The following is a 22,315-nucleotide window of genomic DNA, read 5'->3' on the forward strand; positions in this document are numbered from 1 at the left end:
AACATCCATTCCCTTACCTTCCTTCTCATTTTGTTACCTAAAGCCGAGAGAAATTCAATAGTGCAACTTTAAAATTACGATGGATTAATGTAAGAGAATGTTTTACCTGTCATATTTGAATACAATAAATACAAATTACTTACTTTATTTAGATCTAATGACGACACATTCATGACTCAGTGAGCTAAATTATCCTATCTCATCCCATTATCATATTTCAAATTCCTTTCCTTAAAGGTACTAGGGTTGAAACCATCAAAATATAATAACTTTTTCTCTATTACATTCTTACTCATATTTTATACCTTTTTCAAAATTTTATAAAAAAATAATTATTCTTAAAAATATATAATATTAATATTTTTACTAAAAAAATTATATGAAAACTTTTTTAATAAAAAATATTTTTTAAAAATTATATATTTTTTAAAAATTTATAATTTTTTTAAAGAAAAGTATATTTTAAAAAAATTGTAAACAATATTTTAATCATTTTATAAAATATATTTTAAACCTTTTTATAATTATTTGTTCTAATTATAATTTTTTCCTAAAAATATATTTCAGTTGTAAAAAATTTGAATAAAATTATTATATTTTAATATTACATGTACATAATTTTTTTAATAGTATATATATATATATATATTGAAAAGTAAAAATTTTAAATAAAACTTATTTTTGAAAAATATATTAATTTGAATAAAACAGTAAAATTTTATTTAAATACCATTTATATTTTATTTTATCATTTTTTATTTATCTCAAACATTAAAAATAATGACATAATATTATCTATTTTATTTCCCTAATATACATCAAACATGGAATAAAAACTTATCATTCTCTTATCATATCCTAACTTTTTCCATTTCTCTATCCTATCACTCTCTTACTATCATTTCCTCAAGGTACGTGAATATACCCACACTTAATGACTGCTACTTAACCTCCACTTACTCAGAGGCTCTTACCTTAAAATAACAAGTTGGGTTCAGTTGCATCCCTGATAAATTATCATTCATGATATTCATGACTTCTTTTCTGTTTTAGCTTGTGCTGACTAGCTTGGTTGACCGTAAAATTCTCACTTGCGACCAAGCAAACTAGAAGCAACTTTTTTATGGCACTTTATGCTGAGGTGTGCTAAATACTAATGACTTAAAATACTAGAATTTCATTGATATTAAGAACATAACCAATGATCAAATTAGAAGTTTTAAGCAGAATAAATTTTAAAATATACTACCATTGCCTCATGGTGCAATCCACCATACCAATTAAGTTTAGCAAGCCTCAGTATAAGGTAGCATAAAAGAAAATAGAAATATAGCCTTAACAACTGCTTGAAGCTTTGAATCACACCAATAGTATAAACTAAATGGAATTGGAAATGAACGTTTAAGCTTTTTTAATATCTAATCACATACCCTTTAAAAGAGGCAATCAGTCAAAAGCTACATAAAGATGTTCAGAAGGAACCAGGACCTAAGTTTTGTTAATTCTATTCAACAATCTACTGAGCGTGAAAACTCCACATCAATCGAACTTTAATTTCTCAGCCATCAAACTATTACAAGTATGTATGTTAATCGAAAACCAGAACTAAGCTTTGATCACATGCGAAAAATCTGTTTCTCAATTGCAGATTCAGTAACTTTCATGAAGTCCTGCAAGTGCAGTTCAGACCAGAAACTCAATTAAGTCAAAGTAAGTCCCAATTATGATTATCAAATTTCCCTCTTGTGGTTTCCTCAAGAGAAACATTCCGCCAATCACAGTGCAAAGCCTAAACTTCATAAGTATCCTTAACTAACACTAAGCATGATGTTTAGGTACACTAGGATGTAAAAAAAATCAAGACAATGCCTAATGCTCTTACTCAAACCTGAGCCACAATAAACTTAATTTGGAGAAATCAATTGACCACACCACTCGTCAATGGACTAAGTTTGATCATTAAACAGAAGGCAAAACAATATCATATTGCCAAGTACTTGAGCATTCATTTCCTACAAATCATAATGCAATCACAATGAGGTGGACTACAAGTTACGAACCCAGCAGTACACTACTAACAAAGTAATAAAGCAAAACGAAAAAATTTCATTAAAAAAAAATAATAATCCACATCCAATGAACTTGAAATTCTGTTCCGTTAAGATATTTAAAATGTTAATGAACAGAAAACCAGAACCATAACTCTAAATTCTAACCACAGAAAAAATCATTACCAAATAGATGATTAAGCATATAAAAGCAATCTTCTAAATGGAGAAAAGCTTTGATGAAATCCTGCAACCACAGTTTAGAACAAAAAATAAGTTCCTTCCGTATATATATTGTTATCAAATTTTCCTCTAGTGACTTCCACAAGAAAACCTTACGCCCCCAATCACAGCACCTACTCAAATCTTCTCATGCCACCTTAACTAATATTGAAAAAAGTCTAAACAAAATCACACCACACCACATTGCAGTAGGTTTTACCAATAAAATGCAATCTAAAACCAAATAGCGCATCATCTAAGCATCTGATTACAACCCAAACACTTCTCAGTTCTCACCTACAAATCTCATTTCAGCAGCAATATTGAAGTAGTTTCCCGGAACCACCATTAACTAAATACAAAAGCAAGACCAAAACAATTTTCTGGGAATACTTCAATTCTTTTTCAAGAAAAGAAACCAAATGAGAGAGAAACATGAAGACGACACGAAATCATAAAAAAATAAAATTTAAGAACCATTTCAAATCTTGAAACACAAGTAAGATATTCATACAGTTTTGTTTTTCGTTTTTAATTTTAGTGGGTGAAAGCATAGATAGCAGTGGAAATATAAAGCAGGAGAGCAGAAGAGACCAAAACAACCATAGCGGCAACAGCGTGAGCAGCGGATTTGCTGCCACAAGACAACATCCCCAGGCGGATCTCGATGACGTTGACCATAGAAAGGACCAGGAAGAGACAGCCCATGACGGACCCAATAGCGGAGCCCAACATCCCCAATCTTAGGGCCTTTAGGTTGATATGGGCCCTGAAGGCCTCATCCACGTCCTTGCTGTTGAGCAAGTTGAGTGCCAGCTTCAACCCTTGCGCCACCAAAGAGGAGAAGAGGAAGAAGCTGAAGGACACCACCTCGAACACAAGAAGCTTCTTTGCCACGTCATCACCAGCATCGCACGAGGAACGGTTCTCGAGGCTTCGCTGCCCTGGCGTCGTTAGGGACAGCCCCACGAACACCGCGATCGTGAATAGCGAGTTCACATTCACTAATCCGTCCAGCGCCGTCACATGAACGCTCGTGGTCGACGACGATGAGGAAGACGAAACCCTTCTGCTGATGCCGTTTTGTTCGCTCGTGTAATACTCCTTTGGATATTGCTCTGATCTGTCAATTTCAAAAAACCAAAATTAAAGTGCTTTGAATTAGAACCAATTAGCGAAATAAAATTAGTTGATGCGTCAAAAGAGTGTGCGTGGAGGGGGAAGTGAGAAGAGAGATACTCGTCCATGAGGGGGAATCAATGGCGGCGAAGAAAGAGGGTTGAAGAGGAAGGGTTTGGCTTGCTTGCTTGGGTCTGAGGGTTAACAATACAAGAATTGCTTAGGGGAGAGGTTGATGCTTTCGTTTTCGGGAGTGGTTGTGTTTGTTTGTTTTTCCTGCTCTCTATGCTTTTCTGAACGTTTCAACGTGCAAAGGGAAGGTATACGTAAGGAAAGGAAAATTAACGGTGGCAGGACAAGGACATTGCATTACAATATATAAAACGATGCCTTCACGCTCGAAACAACTATTATTTTCAGCACTACACGCGTAATCTGTATCTATGTTACTCTCACCGTCACAACAAAATGGAAACCATTATTTGTACTGTTAGAATGGGATATATTTTAGCGGTTTTTCTTTCAATTTTTGGGATATATGTATTAAAAATAAAGACCTGAGAAATAAAGAAACAATATGCAGTAGCAATTTTAAGGTGTTTAAATAACATAAATTTTAATATATATGTTTATATTCACAAGATTTGGTTTAAGTGGTTCTTGACTCGAATAATTATACAGAGAAAGTACCTTTTAAAAAAAAAAAAAACAAACACCAACTACAATAAATGTGTTGAAAATATTATTAAAAAGTGTTACTTTTGAATTCCTTCATTTATTTATTTATTCATTTAAAAATTAAGATAATACAATTATTAAATTTTTACTTATATATTTATTTTTATTTAATTCATAAATATTTTACTCAATATAAATATGAAAAATATTAATTACATTTCTTAATTTGTGTATTATCCTCTCATGTAAATTTCAATTAAAAAAATTATAAAATTAGTGATTTAGACCTTGATTTTTTTTTAAATCGTCATCTATTTATTTATTTTTGTTAAATTTTTAATATTTTTATTTTTGTTTCAAGTTAATTATTTTGTTATAACATTGTTAAATATCATGGAAAATTATATTTTTAATTAGGTCATCATGATTTATCTAATCTTTTGTGTATAGGTAATAAATTTTTAGAGCAAAGGCTTTATGTTAATAAAGAACAAAATTTTTAAATAGATTTGATCAAATGTAACAATTCTTTCGTTGAAACATAAGCATGCTCACTCAAAATAAATAATTAAATAAATAAATCAAACAAAACAAAGACACTATTTTAGATGGTACTTTTATTATTAGATTCAAATCATTCATAGGAATGGTAATGGGTAAGGTACGAGTAGGGTTCTATAGTACCCATTCCAATATTCGCATTTTAAAAAATACTTGTACTTAACTCCATACTCATTCATGCATTACTCGCACATAACTTCATACTCGCGTGAGTATAAACATTAATTCATGTACTTGTACTTTCTAAGTACCAGCATACTCATCTTGTACTCATTACTCACGCTTGTTTAAAAAAAAATATTTATAAAGAAAAATATATCTTGTATGAGATTCTATCGATCGGCAACATCAAAACGACAACGAAATAGATTTGCGCAGTGGGTCGCCCTTCGTATAGGATCACTTGTAGAAGCATTGACAACTAACTCTAATGAATAACTTTTCATAATTGCTAAGTTTTAATGAACAAAGATTGAGAATGAAAGTAGAGTTAGGCAGAGAAGTTCAAGTACTAAACGATAACAAAAAGTGGATACATAAAATATATTTTTTTTAACTTTTGAATTTGAAATTGTAAGAAAAATAATGAATTTAATTAAAATAATATAATATAATTAATATATATATATATATATATAATACTAGTATTTTTAACTCATGCACTATACGAAAGTATTTTGTCAAAAATATAATTTTTTTATAAATTATTTTAATGGATTAAATATTTATAATGTATATAAATTTTAAAAGAAAGAATTTGAATAAAAGATAAATGTTCACAATAATAAAGAAATATACGTGTATATAAAAAAATTATACTTTTTATTTGAAGAAAAAATTAAAAAATAAAAATCAACAATATTTTTTTATATTTTATATTTTTTTCAAAACTTTTTTGAACGTAAATAAATAGTAAGAATAATATTATTTAGATTTAATATATTATAGTTGTACTTGTAATACACATGTTACATAGAAAAATATTATTTTAAATTAAAATATAAAAATAAAATTTAAATATTAATAAATAATCTTACAATAATAGTAGGTGATTATAAAATTTATAAAATATTTATAATATGTTTATTATTTATCATTCACTTTATGATTTAAATATCAATATGATTTTATTAACAAAAATATCTGGTATGAAAAATATTTTATATGTATGTTATATATAGATAATATTTTTATAAAAAAAAGTCAATCTCATATCAACTGTGTAATATTAAATTGTATTAGCCTAATTAAATGATATAAAATATTAAATAAATTTTTCTATTAAAAATATAAACTAAAATATTTTTTTGTTTACTTTATTATTAAATATATTTTTATATTAATCTTATATAACTTCACATAAGTAGTATAATAATACAAAATTTCAATATATAATTGTAGAACAAAGTTCAAGTATATATATTAAAATTTGCAGGTGTTTACTCATACTTATATTCATATTTATGTAGTGAGTAAATACTCTATCCATTGTAGGTAAATTTTACAAATGTCAGTCAGGTATTTTATTCATTGTAATTCTTAACTATTCGCTATACATAAGAAAATTTTCTACAACTTTATTATTATTATTATTATTGCTTTATTTGGATTCAATGGTTCTACTAATTCAGCAATAAAGCTTCATACTAAACTAATAAAGGAAGACATTACAAAACATTAATAGAGGCATCTCTGCCATTAATCATGTAATACCTTAAATTTAAATTCAATAAATAAGGAATTTCACAAATTTTTCAAAATAATAAAATTTTCATTTTCAATCCAAGTTCATCAAACATTTCAAATAAAGAAAGGGATTACAAAATGTATTAAGCAGTTGCTATAAGACTTATTCAAATACAACAGTTTTCAAAATAATATTATAAGTCCTATAGCAGTTCCATTCATCCCTTCACTAAGTCTGGTGCTGATCGTCTTGATTACTTGAAAAATGAATGTAAGGGTGAGTACTCTACATCCAAAAACACACAATCAACGTAGAGTCTCACCTCCAGCACGTTTTCCATACATTAAACAAACACAATCACAGACAGTATTTCACATCCATAAGTACAAAACACAAATTCAAGCATATTCACGCTAGCCACATTCACTACAGCACTGTGATCACATATTTACACCATGAATGGTCGCCGATTACCCCTGCCTCACGGATACCACGTGGGCAGTCACAGGTCGCTTAGCAAAGGTAGTGGTCAGAGATATAGAGAAGAAGAGAGTGTGTGGCCCGTGGTGCACCCATTCCACAGTCGGTGTCACCATCACTCCCTTTTCCCTAAGGTATTTCTACTGTCCTCATCTCCCACACCCTAGTGTATCGCTGAACTATTCACAACATATTACAACGGCGTTACACGCCCCATTCACATATATTCCATTCACGCATGCAATAATCATGCTTACACATGGCACACAACACACATTTCATTCAATTATACGGCACTAGGCCCACATTCATTTCACAGCACACACACAGCACATAGCCTATTTCCATTCACATTACACGGCCCTCGAGCCCGCATTTCACACAACATTCATTCAATATACACACACACATGTATGAACGGCACAAGTGCCCACATCACATATCTCAGCAATTTCCTACCCTCTACTCAACCACATCATAATATCACACATAAAAGAGTAGGGTAGAGTCCCCCTTTACCTTAGATTGAAGACCCACATTCGAACTTAACCACGAAAATGCTCCCCACACGGCTTTCGGCCTAAACATATGGAAGAATTCCATGAGAACCCCGAGAATCACCAAAACAGAGGAAGGGGAAGGAAAATAAAAACCTCAACCGTTTAAAACTCACCTCCAAGCGTTCCCCACACAGATTCAACCTTCAATCAAGCACCCGAACGGCTTTGGAGGCAATTAATCAGTGGAATAAGGCTGTGGGTATGAGAGAATCGAAGGGAGAGGGAGAAATAACTCTCCCCAAACCCTAACCCCCTTTAAATCCTTTTCTGGTCGCGACACTTTCGGTACAGCGAGGTCCCCTCGCTACAGCGACACGCCCTCTCACTACAGCGAAAAAATCAGAGAAAACTACACTCTGATTTTTGTAGAATCTCGCTACAGCGAGACTGCACCTAGAAATGCACCACAAAACTGTTGCTTTCTCACTACAATGAGACGTCTCTCGCTACAGCGAGAAGGTGCCAGTTTCAGTCCTTTCTCTTGGGGCCCTCTCACTACAGTAAGAATCCTCTCGCTGCAGCAAGAACAGCCCAGTATTACGCCCTGCTCTTAGGCACTTAGCCCACTTTCAGCCCAACCAGTTATGCATACACACACACACATATATATATATACATATGTTCACAACATATATCTAAAAATACATACATGAATATACATTTAGATTTATATAAATAAAAATAATTAATATTACAAAATTAGAAGTGTTACAAATCAAAGTCTATAATGATCTTTAACAAATTATGAAAAAAAAAGAAAAAAGACAAAATAGTTCCAGAAAACTTGATGAGTTGATAAAGAAGAAGAAAAGGAGAAGCAGACATGATGGTCAAAGAAAGAACTAAGTTAGATAACATTGAAGATGAAAAAGAAAACTTGAATAATTGTACTCGCTATCCTAATCTCATATGTTAGACTGTATTTATAAAATTGATAACCCTACTTTAGAGGTTGAATGGACTACGTATTTTCTTCCTATGTTAGACTATTATGCCACATGTTGAACCCACTAAATCTTAGACTAGAGTATAATTATTTAGGTCTAAAACCTATTTCTATAACTCTAAAAAAAGTCCAAAGTAAATTATTATAACCTAAGTAAAATTTTTGAAGAAAATGTAGGCTTTACTTTTTAAAAATTGATTGTGAAGCCGAAATCTATTTTAAAAAAAAATCAAAAGTTTTTCCCAAGCAGAAGATACATTTGATTTTTATTTTAAATGGTTTATTAGATACAAATTTTATTATATTTTCTAGTAAATTCTTTTAAATGGTTTAATATTAACATTTTTTTATTTTAAATTTTTTTAGTGAATTTTACATGGGTAGTAATTCTTTTTTCAAAATTATTTTATAAAATTTAAATAATAACTAATAAATATTTAAATAAATCAAAAATAAGTAAAAATTAATAATTAAATTTTTATTTAATTTATCAATTTTATGTAATGCAAATTTATAATTATGCATTTTAATTTATCATGTATTTAATATATTTTTAAATTTTATATTAATACTATAAGATAGCTAATTTTACATATATTTGTTGGTTTAAAATAATTTTGTTAAAAAATTTATACAAATTGTAAATGGAAAATGAAAATAAAAATATTATTTTATTTATCAATATATATGTAAGATATAATTAAGAATTTTATAGAGTTTATTTCTTCTTGTGTATTTTTTTATCATAATAATCTCATTATTTTGACATTTCTTAATTAATTTTAATTAAATATTATTATTTTTTATTTTCAAATAATTTTTACAAATTATGTTAATTAATTTTCATTTTTAAAAATATCAATAATTATGAAATAAATATATTCAATTCATAGTTACTTTTTGATAAAATATTGTAATTATAGTTTTTTTCGTTATGAATACAGAGCATATTAAATAGATGTAAGAAATTTTACATAATATTCTTTTATAAGTTTAAATATTTTTTTATAAATTATGTTAATCAATTGTTATTACTTTTTCCATAGTTTTTTTTAAAATATCAATAGTTACAAAATAAACATATCATAGTTATTAATTTGAAAATTATTCATAATTATATTATGAGTTTTATTATAAATACATAGCATGTTATATATATATATATATACCTGTATTTTTATAAATTATTATTTTTTATTTAACCCTTGTTCTTAAACAATACATATCATAAATGATAAAGAAATAATTACAAAAATCATATTAAAAACTAAAAAATAATTTAAGTACTAGTGAGAATATTATTTATTTTTATTTTTACTTTATCTTAGAAAAAATATTTATAAATGATCGACCTTAAAGAAAAATGATTTAGAGAAAATTTAAGATAGACTAAATATTATAATATGATGGAAGTAATAAGACTTGCAATGCTTGACATGCATTTAAATTTTAATAAGTTTATATTTTAGAATACTCTTATAGCTTATTTGTATGTATTTATTCTTTATTTGATAAAGCTTTATTTTGATTATGCTATTAATCATTGCAAATTAGTATTTTGAGAACTTTGATTAATTATTGAAACTTTTTGAGTACAAAATGTTGAAAAATTAGTCAAACATATCGTGATAAACATGCTCATGCTTCGAACCTATGCACAACTGTGTAAACACGCATTTAAATGTATAACAATATAATTATTTAGGTTTTTTTTATTTAATAATACAATTTTAAAAATTATTTATGAAAAAATAAGGTTAATTAAAAATAATTATCTATCTACAACTTGTGTGTGCTACATCACAGAGTGTATTATTTTTAGGAACAATACTATTTTTTATTATTTTTTTAAATGGTATTGCATATCTTAGATGATAGGTATAAAACGAGTAAGTCATTTTTTTGGACGATAATGCTATCTCCATGTTGTTAAGTGCGATATTAGGTGAGATATTGACACATGTCATTGATTTAAAAATATTTAAAATTATAATTTAAAAATATTTAAATTTATAAATTTAAGATTATAAATTTAAAATATTTTTAAGATTTAAATTTAAAAATATTTAACATTATGAATTTCAAAAATATTTAAGATTATAAATTTTAAAAAAATATTTAAAACTATGAATACAAAAAATAATTAAGATTATCTTTATTAATAATTAATTCTAAAATTAAAATAAATATCTTACAATGTTTAATAATATTTTTAAAATTTATAATTTTAATAAGTGAGATAATTATGAATTTAATTTTTATTTTTATGCATGTTATGTCAACTAAATTTATTTTAACTATTTTTTTACTAAAAATTAACTATAATAAGAATTTTTTATTATTCCTAATTTTATTTTAAAATTCATATTCTTATTTTTAAAATTTTTAATTTTATAACTCAATCAATTATAAATTTAATTTATATTATTATAAAAAATATGTCATTAAACTTATCACAACTTATTTTTTTTTACTAATCATTAATGCTAAAATTAAAATTAAATTCTTATAATTCTTAATTTTATTTTTTAAAATTTATAAATTTAAATATTTTTAAATTAATGTCACGTGTAAACATTTCGCATAATATCTACCACAGTAATATCGTCACAAAAGTAAAAATTATAGTATTTCCCAAAGAAAAAGATAAATTTCTTTTGCACTTGTATGTCATTAATACTAGTATTGAAATGAGATATACGATATTATTTTAAAAAATAAAAAAAAAATTATATGGCTCATGTAGTTCAATACACCAAGTGACGTGTCAAAAAAAGTACAAGTTTGATAAATAATTTTTAATTAACTTTATTTTTGAAAATAGTTTTTAAAATTATTTAATTTAAATAAAAAAGCCTAATCATTTATATATTTAAAAATTTAAAAATTTAAACTTTATATGAGCTGCTAAAAACTTAAAAACTGTTGACTTTCAAGCATAGTTTTTTTAATGGCCTATAGTCTATCTATCTTGCTAAAATATTTTTAAAAAATTGAGTTATTAAAAAATGAATTATTTTCAATCCAATCGTGTAGCGTTAAATTCATTATAAATTAGTTGAAATAGAATTACAAAAGTATATTTCTTTTAATACAGCTAATCAAAATAATCTCTGAATAATTTGATGACATCAAAATCTTGTAACACCAAGTAAACCCCATCGGTGTGGGTAGCCGTAATTATGGCACAAAACATGATTTTGCAATAAGAAGGCAAACTGAATTTTGAACACTTACCTGTGCAAATATAAAAAGTTGTGGGCTCGTCCAAAATTTGCTTCTGTCTCTGTTTCTAATAGGTTCCCGCACAAGGGTTCCCCGAAAATCCACCAAAACAGAAAAACTGAACTGCCCAAAACCTCGTTTCATTGTTATACGGTACACCTATAAATACAACATCCAAGATCGCTCTCTCTTAATGGTTATTCCGATTTCTTCAATTTCCTACTTTGCTCCCAACAATCGACAAAACGTGACACAGTGAAAAAATAAAATAAAATCAGTCTTGCCGAGCTCTGCTGTTTCACAGTAAGTTGCGCCATGTTTGTTCTGTTTTGTTTTTTCCCGGCACAGTTTTTCTTTTTAACAGCTTATTCAGATTTTCCTCTTTCACCTTCTGCACTTTACCAAACATGGTTTATCTGTGGGGAAGCCTTTACATATATTTATGTGTGTGCGTGCTTGTGCGCGCGCGTGTGTGTGTGAGAGAGAGAGTGAGTTACGTAAGTTTTCTTACTTCGTTGTCAAAAGGGATTTCTCTCACGGTCTGTTAGAATTCGATTTTATCAGAAAGAAATTTTCGTTTTCTCTTTTCTCTCCAGTAATATATTTGAGAAGAACGTAAGATTGTGGTGGTAGAGTGTGAGTGCGTCTTAGAAAACGTTGAACTATGAGGCATTTGTGGCAGGTTTTGAAGATTTGATAATTTGTGGTAACATTAGTTCAGAAGTTGAAATGTTGCAGATTTTGAAGAATAGGTGTTAAATAGTTTCTGGCAGAGACAATCCAAGCAATTTAATAATCAAGTTCTGCTTCCTAATTGTTTGAAGCGGATGATTAGGGTTTTGGTCATTGTCTTTTCCAGTGGAATTTTATAACAGATATGCAGAGGGATTGGACCGCTTTGTTCCATTGATGTTTCCACTGTTTCTTTTAAAAAAAATTCGTTATTTTTGTTAGTCATCAGTTGTTCTTTTTGCATAGCTGTTCTGTTCGGGCTTATCCGAATGTGCAAGGCTGTAAGCATGGACTTCTTTTTTGGGACAACCCCTTATAGATTTGAACACATAAATATATGGCAGATTCAGGTCATCTGGTCTTTCAGCCTTAGCCTGCTAGTATAAAGTTATGGACAATGTTTTCTCAACTTTCATCATCACCAGCAACAACAACCAAGTTTTATCCTCCATGAATTTTAGGATGTTATTAAGTGATTTTTGGGATGATCATGTCAAATATTTTCCAAAAGGAAAGAGTATTGAAATCATCCACTGGCACAAGTATACTTTTTAGTTAGGAGGAGTATTCAATCTAAGCCCTAAGTTGTTCATCCACCTAACCGTTACTTGTATCTTTTCAATGTCAACTCCATGAGGGTGCAAACATAGAGTGATCTCTGTCCCTTTTGATTTTCTCACTTTTAAGAAAGAGTAAGATACTGAATCAAACATTTTGAATTGGCAAAATAAATCCACATGAATGAAAAGTATGAAAAGTGCTCCTATTTAGGTCTAGGTCCTTGATCTCCAATAATTTGGTTGCCATGAATTTGCAAAAGTGAGTAAACTATGTTTTGTTATATTGTTACAAGGTTTGCAGAATAAGTTGTTATTTTGCTAGGCATATTGATCAAGAATCAGTTGTGGTTTTACATGTTTCAAATACTAGCATCAATTTTTTAGGTGCATTGGCTTGGAAAGAATCATAACATAACTAGGTTGAAAGAGAAGAATTGTTCCGTCCCCTTCCAATTCATTGCTTTTAATCATGACTGAGTTGGCAATTGCAGGGTTGCTAATCTGTTGATTCATAGGTGACAAATGAATATGAACAGGTCTGGGATATTGTCTATCCCTGATGTGAGCCCATGACTACCCATTAGTAAGCTTGCTTCAACTGGACAAATGGGATGTCAGCCCCGGGCTTACCTGGCAGCATTTACATTGGAATTATTTGCTTATGCCTTACTGACTAGTTATAAAATAATCAACCAACCCTTGGTTTTTCAAGATGAGGCAGGGGTATCAATAGAAAGAAGCACTTGTAAGCTGAAATATATTGAGAAAAATTCCCCCAAAATTTTGAAGAAGAAAAAAAAAGAAAAAAGAAAATAAATGAAACACTAAATGTCAGATTATCATTGTCTTCTGCTTAAATAACATAAACAAGTAGAAACAACTTGCTTTTCTATCCTTTCTATTCCATTGTTCTTTAACAGGCTTAGTTTTTATCCTTTTCTTTTATAATTCCTACAAACATTGTGTACTTGCATCCATGGGCAGCTTTTGTAAATCTTTAGGTTGGTTGTAATAATTTCTATTGTCTTTTTGTCATCTCCAAAGGGAAATAGAGGGATGGATGTGCCAGGATCAGTGGATTTCCATTGGATAAATTTATTATGCCATTTAATCTTCCTCTAGGACAAAATATCTGGTACATATATGGTTCTAACACTTCTACTTATTTTAAAGAAATAATCATTTTTTTTTTGCTAATCTTCCTAAGAGAGATTTTGAAACAAAATTCCCAGCTAAGCACATTCCTGTACACTACATTATTTGTATTACGTATTAATTTGACTCAATTTCTTTAAAATGAAATTCATTTTATTGTTCCTTGCTTCCTCCTTTCCCTTTCTCATATGCTTTGGTCCTTCAAAGCAAGCTTTCACTAAGGTTAAGTTGTCTTGGTCTAGCTGAAAATAAATTTCTGAATAGTCTGGAGATATTTCATTTGTATGTTTTCTAAACTCAGTAAACATGAAATATATCTAAGCCAAGGTTTATTTTCAAATTTTCACTGAATTTGTGGGACACACTTATGGTGGATTGATAATGCATCTGCTAACTCAAAAACACTGAATATTTATGTATAAAAGACCATGAATATTTGAAAACGTATATCTTGATGACACAAAATGGAAGACTCATGATTTTCTGGTAGTGGATTTGGACAAGGTAAATGAAGCAGAATATAGCTGTCTAGAAGAGAGTACAAGTATATTTGAAGGAGTTGAGGTTCAAGAGCCATATGTGGGCATGGAATTTGATTCTGAAGAAGCTGCTAGGAAGTTTTATGTTGAATATGCCAGACGGGTAGGATTTGTTGTACGCATTATGCAACGACGGCGTTCTGGAATTGATGGTAGGACTCTTGCTCGCCGACTTGGATGTAACAAACAAGGATTTTCACCAAATAACAAGGGAACTTTGGGGCCAGAGAAAAAGCCAAGACCTAGTGCCCGGGAAGGTTGCAAGGCAACAATTTTGGTGAAGTTGGAAAAGTCTGGGAAATGGGTTGTCACAAGATTTATAAAGGATCACAACCATCCTCTAATTGCTACAGCTAATGGGTTCAGCACTGAGGTGTGTTTTCTTCTTGTTCAAATAATTCTACATTGTTTATTAGGTGTAAACTTGTTGTGTACAATTTGAAAGTGATAATAGGCATACACACACAGATGATTGCTACCTCCATACATATATATGTAGGTTATCATCCTCCATATTTTCTCTTGGATTAAAAACGCACCCTTTTGTGTTAAAACAATTTAAAGTAGTGGATAATGTCATTTTTTTTCCAATTTAATTAATACTCTGACTTTTCCACTCATCATCCCAACTACACCTTCTCTCCTCTATTGACTCTCACACGCCCCTGCCCTTATCTTGGCTAACTGAAACTATTTTTCCCATCCATGTATTTGAATTTGAAAGTTAAAATCACCTGACTCTTAAATTTGCTATGATATCATATAGTATACCATCCTTGAGTTCACAATTAACAAGCCTGTGATAAAAATATATACATAGTGTACACTAAGAAGATGTAGAAATATAAATTCGAAAAAACTATTATACCAAAAAAGAATGCAGGAACATTTACTATTTAAAATAGTTTGTCGTCCATTTTTTTTACCAGCATTCATAATCAACCTTCATTAGTAGATAATGACTGAAGTTACTTGTTTCTTATATATTACCCTACCAAGTAACAACAAAATGTAATGGCATAAAGTAGATGTTATCTACTAATTATTGGAAGATGATTGGGAATGGACTTGGACAGCTCAAGTAGAACTAGTTGTAGTTTATGTGGTAATCTGATCCTTCACCCTTAAAAAATGATAACTGTTTATTTTTTTTAAGACTAGTGAGAGAGAAAAATAAGAAAAAGTAGTAGTTTCAGTTAGAAAAACAAGGGCAGGCTCATGTGAGAGTAAATATAGGAGAGAGATGCCTTGTATTATTATGAGGCTTACAATTGAAATCAAGCTTGGAATGACAGTGAAAGAGTATGAGATTAAGCCATGTTCTAGTTTTGGGTAGCAATGGTGCCAACCCTTCATCACATGATTGACTTTCTTAATTTGTTGGCAATAGGAAATTTATTAGAAAAGGAGAAAATTAAACTTAGTTGCCTTACCTCAAGCCCTGTGGTGTGACCCCACAAGGATTTTTTCTGGAGAATGGTGATGGAAATCTTAGCAATGATGTGCTTCCACCTAACAATTTAAGCTTTTGAGTTGGATTGGTGGTTAACATGGTTCATAACCTCTTTGACCAAGTGATATTCATTCAATCCTAGGAAATCTACTGAGAAATGAGGTTATCATTGTTGAATTATAGTGCTATCTTATCTTTCTGCTCTTTATATAAAATGCCCGGGGTGGATAATTAATAAGTAATGCATATAGTTGGAGAGTTATAGATGACTTTAGATACATATTAAATTAGATGCTAGGTACATAAAGTTACTGTTAGAACCCTCAAATTTATACTGAGAACTAGGATTGTATTGATTAAAATGCAAATTACAGAACCAATATTCTAGTAGAGGTAAACTCTAACTAGCCTAGAGCCTCTGGCTCCATCAGAGAAATGCTCTAGACTTTCTCTGCCAAGCAAAACTGCTTCACAAGAAACCACCACAATGCTGTATCCACTCTATTCCCTCTCTCCTTGCATTCCCTTCCACATGCTACATACACACCCTAATTGGAGCTAATTTCCACATCCCTCTATTTGGGCTTGGGCCCTTTTTACCCATTCCTATCAAGTGCATATACTTACTGAGAAAAAAAGCTTACATATGAACTCAACTTCCTGGTTTCTCTAGAATTAATTCTTCTGAGGAGGAACCTTTTGTGACCAATTTTTTTTTGTTCTTTTTGTTATTATCTTTCACTTTCTATTCCAATTCTATTAGATCTTGGGGTGAATGCCTTTCCAAATGATCATTTTTCCTCTACTTGTAGGGTGATAAAGATAAGAAAATTGCAGAACTTACTATGGAGTTAGAGCGCCAAGATCAACTGTGTGCTGTGTATCGAGAAAAACTACTCAGCTTCATAAACAATGTTGAAGAGGAAACCGAGGAACTGTCCAAAAGAATTCAACCCATTATTGAAAATGTACGGAGAGCCGAGTCTGAAATGCGAAAATGTTCCCAGAACAGAAAGCCTTGGTGCTTAGCCTGAGTGTATAAATGGATGAATATAGTAAATAATTTCACTACCTATGATACACCATTACACATTGGAATCTGTTCCTTGCTCGTTTCCTTTTTCCGCTCAAGGGAAAAGTGGAAAGAGATACATAGTACCTAAAAGTAGCGAGCAACTGTTGAATCATACAAGTATAATGGGAGGGAGTGAAACCGTAAGGCATCAACTGTTGTAAAAGGGTTGGAGCACTTGCTAGACTCTTTCGTAATGACTCAGAACACTTCCAACTTCAGTAAATGTATATTTTGCTAGGTAACAACTTCTTTCCATTAGGTGTTATACGAATCAGGAGCTTCAGTTTAACCCTTTGGGTCTGGGAGTTTTAGTTTAGCTTAACCCTTTTTTTGGGGTCAAATTTAACTTAACCTTGAAGTGCAGAAGTTAACGTCGTAAATTGTAGTAATTTGACGGGTTAGCACGCTCAAGGTAATAGAATAAATAAACGAAAGACATTTATCTTATAGAATTTGCTACAAATTACGCTATTTGATAAAAAAAATAAAAGATAAAATTCTCAATTATGGGCTTGAAATTCCGGATAAGAAAATTGACTGTAAGCAGTGGCAGCATCAATTTCTAATACTGTAATGTAAGAATTCTTAGACAAAAAGGAAAATATTCATCAAGTCAACTTTTAGCTGCCTAATCTCCAGTCAAGGGTCATTTATGCTGCGTCTTGAAGGCTCTATACCGCTCTATACAGCTTGGACACGTTCAAAAACCTTCATCTGCCAATTGGTTCATTCATACTCGATGGATTATGTGGTGCGCATTCAGCCGATATTTCACATGAAGGGTTAATATTAGTGAAAAGAAAATTCAATTAAGTTCTTTATACCTTTGTCTTATGTTTGAGATGTATTCTTCTGTCCCTTTTAAGAGAGATGTACGCTTTTTATTTACTTCTCTTCTTAATATTCTTTCTTTTGTTTTCCGGGCCCCTTTCGATGAGTCTGCATAATTGAGGGAACTTGAATATCCCCTAAGTGAAGATAATGAAAAATGAAGAACCTCTCAACTTCATAATCTCAGAAAGTTCACTGGAATTCATCAAATCACTTTATAATCTCATCGTCCTTGAATCCAACTTATAAAGTTCATCAAGGAAGAAATTATAGTATAAAAATGAAGTACCATAAGCAAAATCAAACCCCTAGAATGAGGGATTAAGAGTATCACTACCAATTGAAGTAGTAGTACGGCATCTCAAATTGTTATTTTATGATTGTACGTAAGCGGCATAACTCTAGCTTACACGAGTCAAATTCCATAGATATTCTAAACAAATATTTCACAGCAGAGGTAGGGTATATTAAATTATTTTATTTTCCATTTCCTTTCTTTGCAAACCAAACAAAAAGTCCCTCTCCCTCTTTTTCTTTTATTAAAACCGTGCTTTTTCTTCAACCCACATGGATAGAGACTTTACGTACTGTTCTTATATATTAGAAAGCTTCGAAAATAAGTATTAATTAAGCGCATATAATGTAGGTAGATAGGTCGAAGGTGCAACTGACGCACCCAACCGTACGTTCCATTGACTGTTGCCACGGCGTCTTGACTCCAAGTCTTTCAGTTGGATAACTTTCCAGACTTTCTACACTTTCCACGCAATTTCCTGATATAATCCTATTGACTTGCTAGCTACAATATCAAGCCACGTATCAGAAATTTACAAGAAAAGGAGACTATATAAGTCCTTTTCCCTTGGTTCTTGAGCTCTCACTCCTCACTCCTCACTCCTCACCACCACCGAAATTTCATCACTTTCTAAGCACAGATTTATTGGTGTGATGGCAGATAGTGTGGTTGCCTTCCTCTTAGATCACTTGTCCCAGCTTCTAGCACACGAAGCTAAGTTACTCTCTGGCGTGGAGGACAGAATCAGATCCCTCCACAACGAACTCGAAATGATAAACGAGATCCTCAAAACCTTCGGGAGGAAGAAGCACAAGAGCGAGATAGAGCAAACAGTTGTGAACCAAATTAGAGACGTTGCCTACGAAGCTGAAGACGTTGTGGACACGTTCATCGCCAACGTGGCCGCACACAAGAAGAGAAGCATCCTGGAGAGAACGCTTCACGTCGTGAACCATGCCAAGTTGCTTCGGCACTTGGCCGAGAAAATAGACAAGACAAAAGCCACTATCAATGAAATTTGCCAGAACAGAATTAAGTACCTCCAGTTCCAAGAAGGTGAAGAATATGACAGAGGTAGGAAGAGAAGAATTAATCACACCAAATACTTACTTACAATAGTATAATAATTCTTATATCAAATAATTGTCCCATGTTATTTCATCTTTGCAACTCATGTACCATCTTATTCTTTTAATCATGATTGCTAACAGAATCCATAGCAAGAGAAGACGAGGAGAGGGTGCAATCACTCCACGAGCGAAGAAGAAACGTGGAGGAAAACGAGGTCGTGGGGTTTTTCCGTGACTCCAAGCAACTCATCACGCGGCTCGTGGAAGGGGGTTCGGCGCGTGGCGTGGTCTCAATCATTGGCATGGGTGGATTAGGAAAAACCACCCTTGCACGGAAGGTGTACAACAGCAACGAAGTGAAACAACACTTCGACGTTCGCGCGTGGGTTTATGCATCTAATGATTGCAGAGCTAGGGAACTTATGCTTGGCCTTCTGAAGCATTTGATGCAGAGCCATAAACCTCGCGATAGCTTGAGCAAGGATGAAGCAAAAGAAATGCGATGGAAAAGCAAGAAGCATAAGGAAATAATAGATAAACTCGAGGTTGCAGACATTTCTAGCTTGAGCAAAGACGAAATGAAGGGAATGCTGAGGGAATACTTAAAGAAGAAGAGATATTTACTGGTACTGGATGACTTGTGGAAAACCCAAGACTGGGACGAGGTAAAAGATGCTTTTCCAAATGACACCAGAGGTAGCAGAATATTGATTACAAGTCGTTTGAAAGAGGTGGCCTCGCATACCAGCCGAGACCCTCCTTATCTCCTTCCATTTCTCAATGAAGAAGAAAGTTGGGAGCTTTTCTCCAAGAAAGTGTTCAGGGGAGAAGAATATCCTGTTGACCTAGTTCCTCTGGGCAAAAAATTAGTTGAAAGTTGTCGCGGTTTGCCACTCTCTATTGTGGTACTGGCAGGGCTTCTAGCAAATAAGGAAAAGTCACAAAGAGAATGGTCCAAAGTGGTGGGTCATGTCAACTGGTATCTTACTCGAGATGAGACTCGCGTCAAGGATATACTCAAACTCAGCTACGACAACCTCCCTAAAAGGTTGAAGCCGTGCTTTGTGTACTTTGGGATATTCCTTGAAGACTCTGAAATTCCTGTAAGGCCTTTGTTGGAACGATGGGTTGCTGAAGGGTTTATTCAAGAATCGGGGAGTAGGGATCCTGAGGATGTTGCTGAAGACTACTTGTACGAACTCATTGATCGTAGTTTGGTTCAGGTGGCACGATTGAAAGTCAGTGGAGGTGTGAAAAAGTGTCGCATCCACGATCTTCTTCGGGACCTCTGCATATCCGAGAGCGAAAAGGACAAGGTTTTTGAAGTTTGCATGGATACTAACGTTCTAACTCCGACAAAACCCCGTAGGTTGTCCATCCATTGTAGCATAAACCACTATATTTCTTCAAACAACAACAACCACTCGTGTGTTCGTTCTTTGTTCTACTTGGACAACCTATCCTACAAGTTTTCTCGTAGCGAGTGGGAATGGCTCTTCAAAGGCTTCAAATTGGTTCGGGTGTTAGATCTTGGGAGGAACCTCTGCAATACTATCCCTTCCAACGTAGGGGGTTTCATCCACCTAAGGTACTTGAGAATAGAGTCGGATTATCGAGACATCAATATTCCCGCTTCTTTATTCAACCTTCAGAACCTATTAACCTTGGACTTGGGGCAGTGGTGCCGTGGGAACAGTATTTCTTTCCCCAGTGGAATGTGGAAGCTCAAGCATTTAAGGCATTTGTATACAAATCGCCCAATTGTGCTACGAGGACACTTTACAAAAATCAACAACAAAGTTATGCTGAATCTTCAAACCATCTCTTGCATTGCACTCAACGCACGAACGACGTATATGATAGAGGAAGGTGGGTTCCCCAAACTGAAAAATTTGGGGTTGTATTTCTATCCAAATGGCGAGGAGGATAAATTGCCCAAATTGTTGCTAACCCTTCAACAATTAAGTCATTTGAACAAGTTGCAAATTGTCCTTAGATCGAAGAGCTATACAAGCTCAGATCCCTCAAAACGGGCCAGCATGGAAAGGAACGTGAATTGTAGGCCACAAGAACTGTTACAAAGCTTAGAGCCATTGAGTCATTTGAGTGCGTTGACAGTTGACAATGCCATGGACCTTCTAATGTGTGGGGCCACATTTCCTCCAAACATTACCAAGTTAACATTAACAGGCGTTAGTTACTTGAATGATGACGGGGTGAATGCTTTGGGAAACCTCACCAAACTCCAAATTTTGAGACTATTCGGAGGTTCAGCGACTACATACTTTGATCTTAAATGCTTGGCAAACAAGTTTCCAACACTTGAGGTGTTTCAGATGAAAAAATTGGCTGTTCGAAAATGGACATTGGGCAAAGGTTCAATGCCACGCCTTCAGAGTCTGCTCATCGACAAATGTCATTGGTTGGATGATCTCCCATCTGAAATATGGTTTTTGACATCCTTAAGAAAAGTGCAGATTCAGCAACCCTCACAAGGAATGGCTCGCATGCTAAGAATTGTTGAAGTGATGGATGGCTGTAAACTCGTAGTAGAGTGAGTAATTAGAAGAATATGATAGATAGATTACTTATTGCACGTTCCAGGCCAAGTATTGAAAGAGAGTAAATATAATTCTTTAAATTATGAATGCTGATTATTTTAGTGGTTGATTTTTTAAAACGATATTTATTTTATATTTTTTATATAAAATATAATAAAAAATTAAAACAAATTAAGATAAATCATTTTAAAATATTAAAAAATAAAATAATTTTTTATAATGTAAAAGATTGACGAACGTTTATAATTTTAAAATTTAAAATAGATATATACTTATTCAGTAAAAACATGTTTGCGAAAGCCGACACTGTATGGGATAACATGGAATAAAATATCAATTTATCATTTCAAATAATGATCACATAAGACCACATTCTTTTTTTCTCAAAATTGGACACGATAATGCTTTTTTCCTTCTCCTTTTCCCTCTCTAACCCACCAGCGAATCTGGCAAGATTGCGCATGAGTTTTGAGATTTTATTCTCACAGGTGATAACATAATCATAGAGAAGAGGAAAA

General features: G+C 32.0%; 2 protein-coding genes and 1 pseudogene across 2 annotated transcripts; 2 read left to right on the forward strand and 1 right to left on the reverse strand.

Annotated features, from left to right (window-relative positions):
* Positions 1-2,785: 2,785 nt before the first annotated feature.
* LOC113849991 lies at positions 2,786-15,294 on the reverse strand. The gene is made up of 3 exons (XM_027480279.1): positions 15,284-15,294; positions 3,510-3,665; positions 2,786-3,393 (listed from the first exon to the last, which is right to left on the reverse strand). Exons 2-3 carry the CDS (start codon positions 3,515-3,517, stop codon positions 2,808-2,810), a joined length of 594 nt encoding a protein of 197 aa, XP_027336080.1. The 5' UTR covers positions 3,518-3,665; positions 15,284-15,294; the 3' UTR covers positions 2,786-2,807.
* On the forward strand, positions 11,635-16,994 carry LOC113849990 (annotated as a pseudogene).
* A 1,825-nt stretch (positions 16,995-18,819) lies between these two features.
* Positions 18,820-21,794, forward strand: LOC113849989 (putative disease resistance protein At1g50180). Its single transcript, XM_027480277.1, has 3 exons — positions 18,820-19,240; positions 19,393-20,824; positions 21,548-21,794. The coding sequence occupies exons 1-3, from the start codon at positions 18,820-18,822 to the stop codon at positions 21,792-21,794; spliced, it is 2,100 nt and encodes a 699-aa protein (XP_027336078.1).
* Positions 21,795-22,315: the final 521 nt, after the last annotated feature.

Source organism: Abrus precatorius, unplaced genomic scaffold (genome assembly GCF_003935025.1).
Source record: "Abrus precatorius isolate BTA unplaced genomic scaffold, Abrus_2018 Scaffold9, whole genome shotgun sequence".
Taxonomy (NCBI): Eukaryota; Viridiplantae; Streptophyta; class Magnoliopsida; order Fabales; family Fabaceae; genus Abrus; species Abrus precatorius.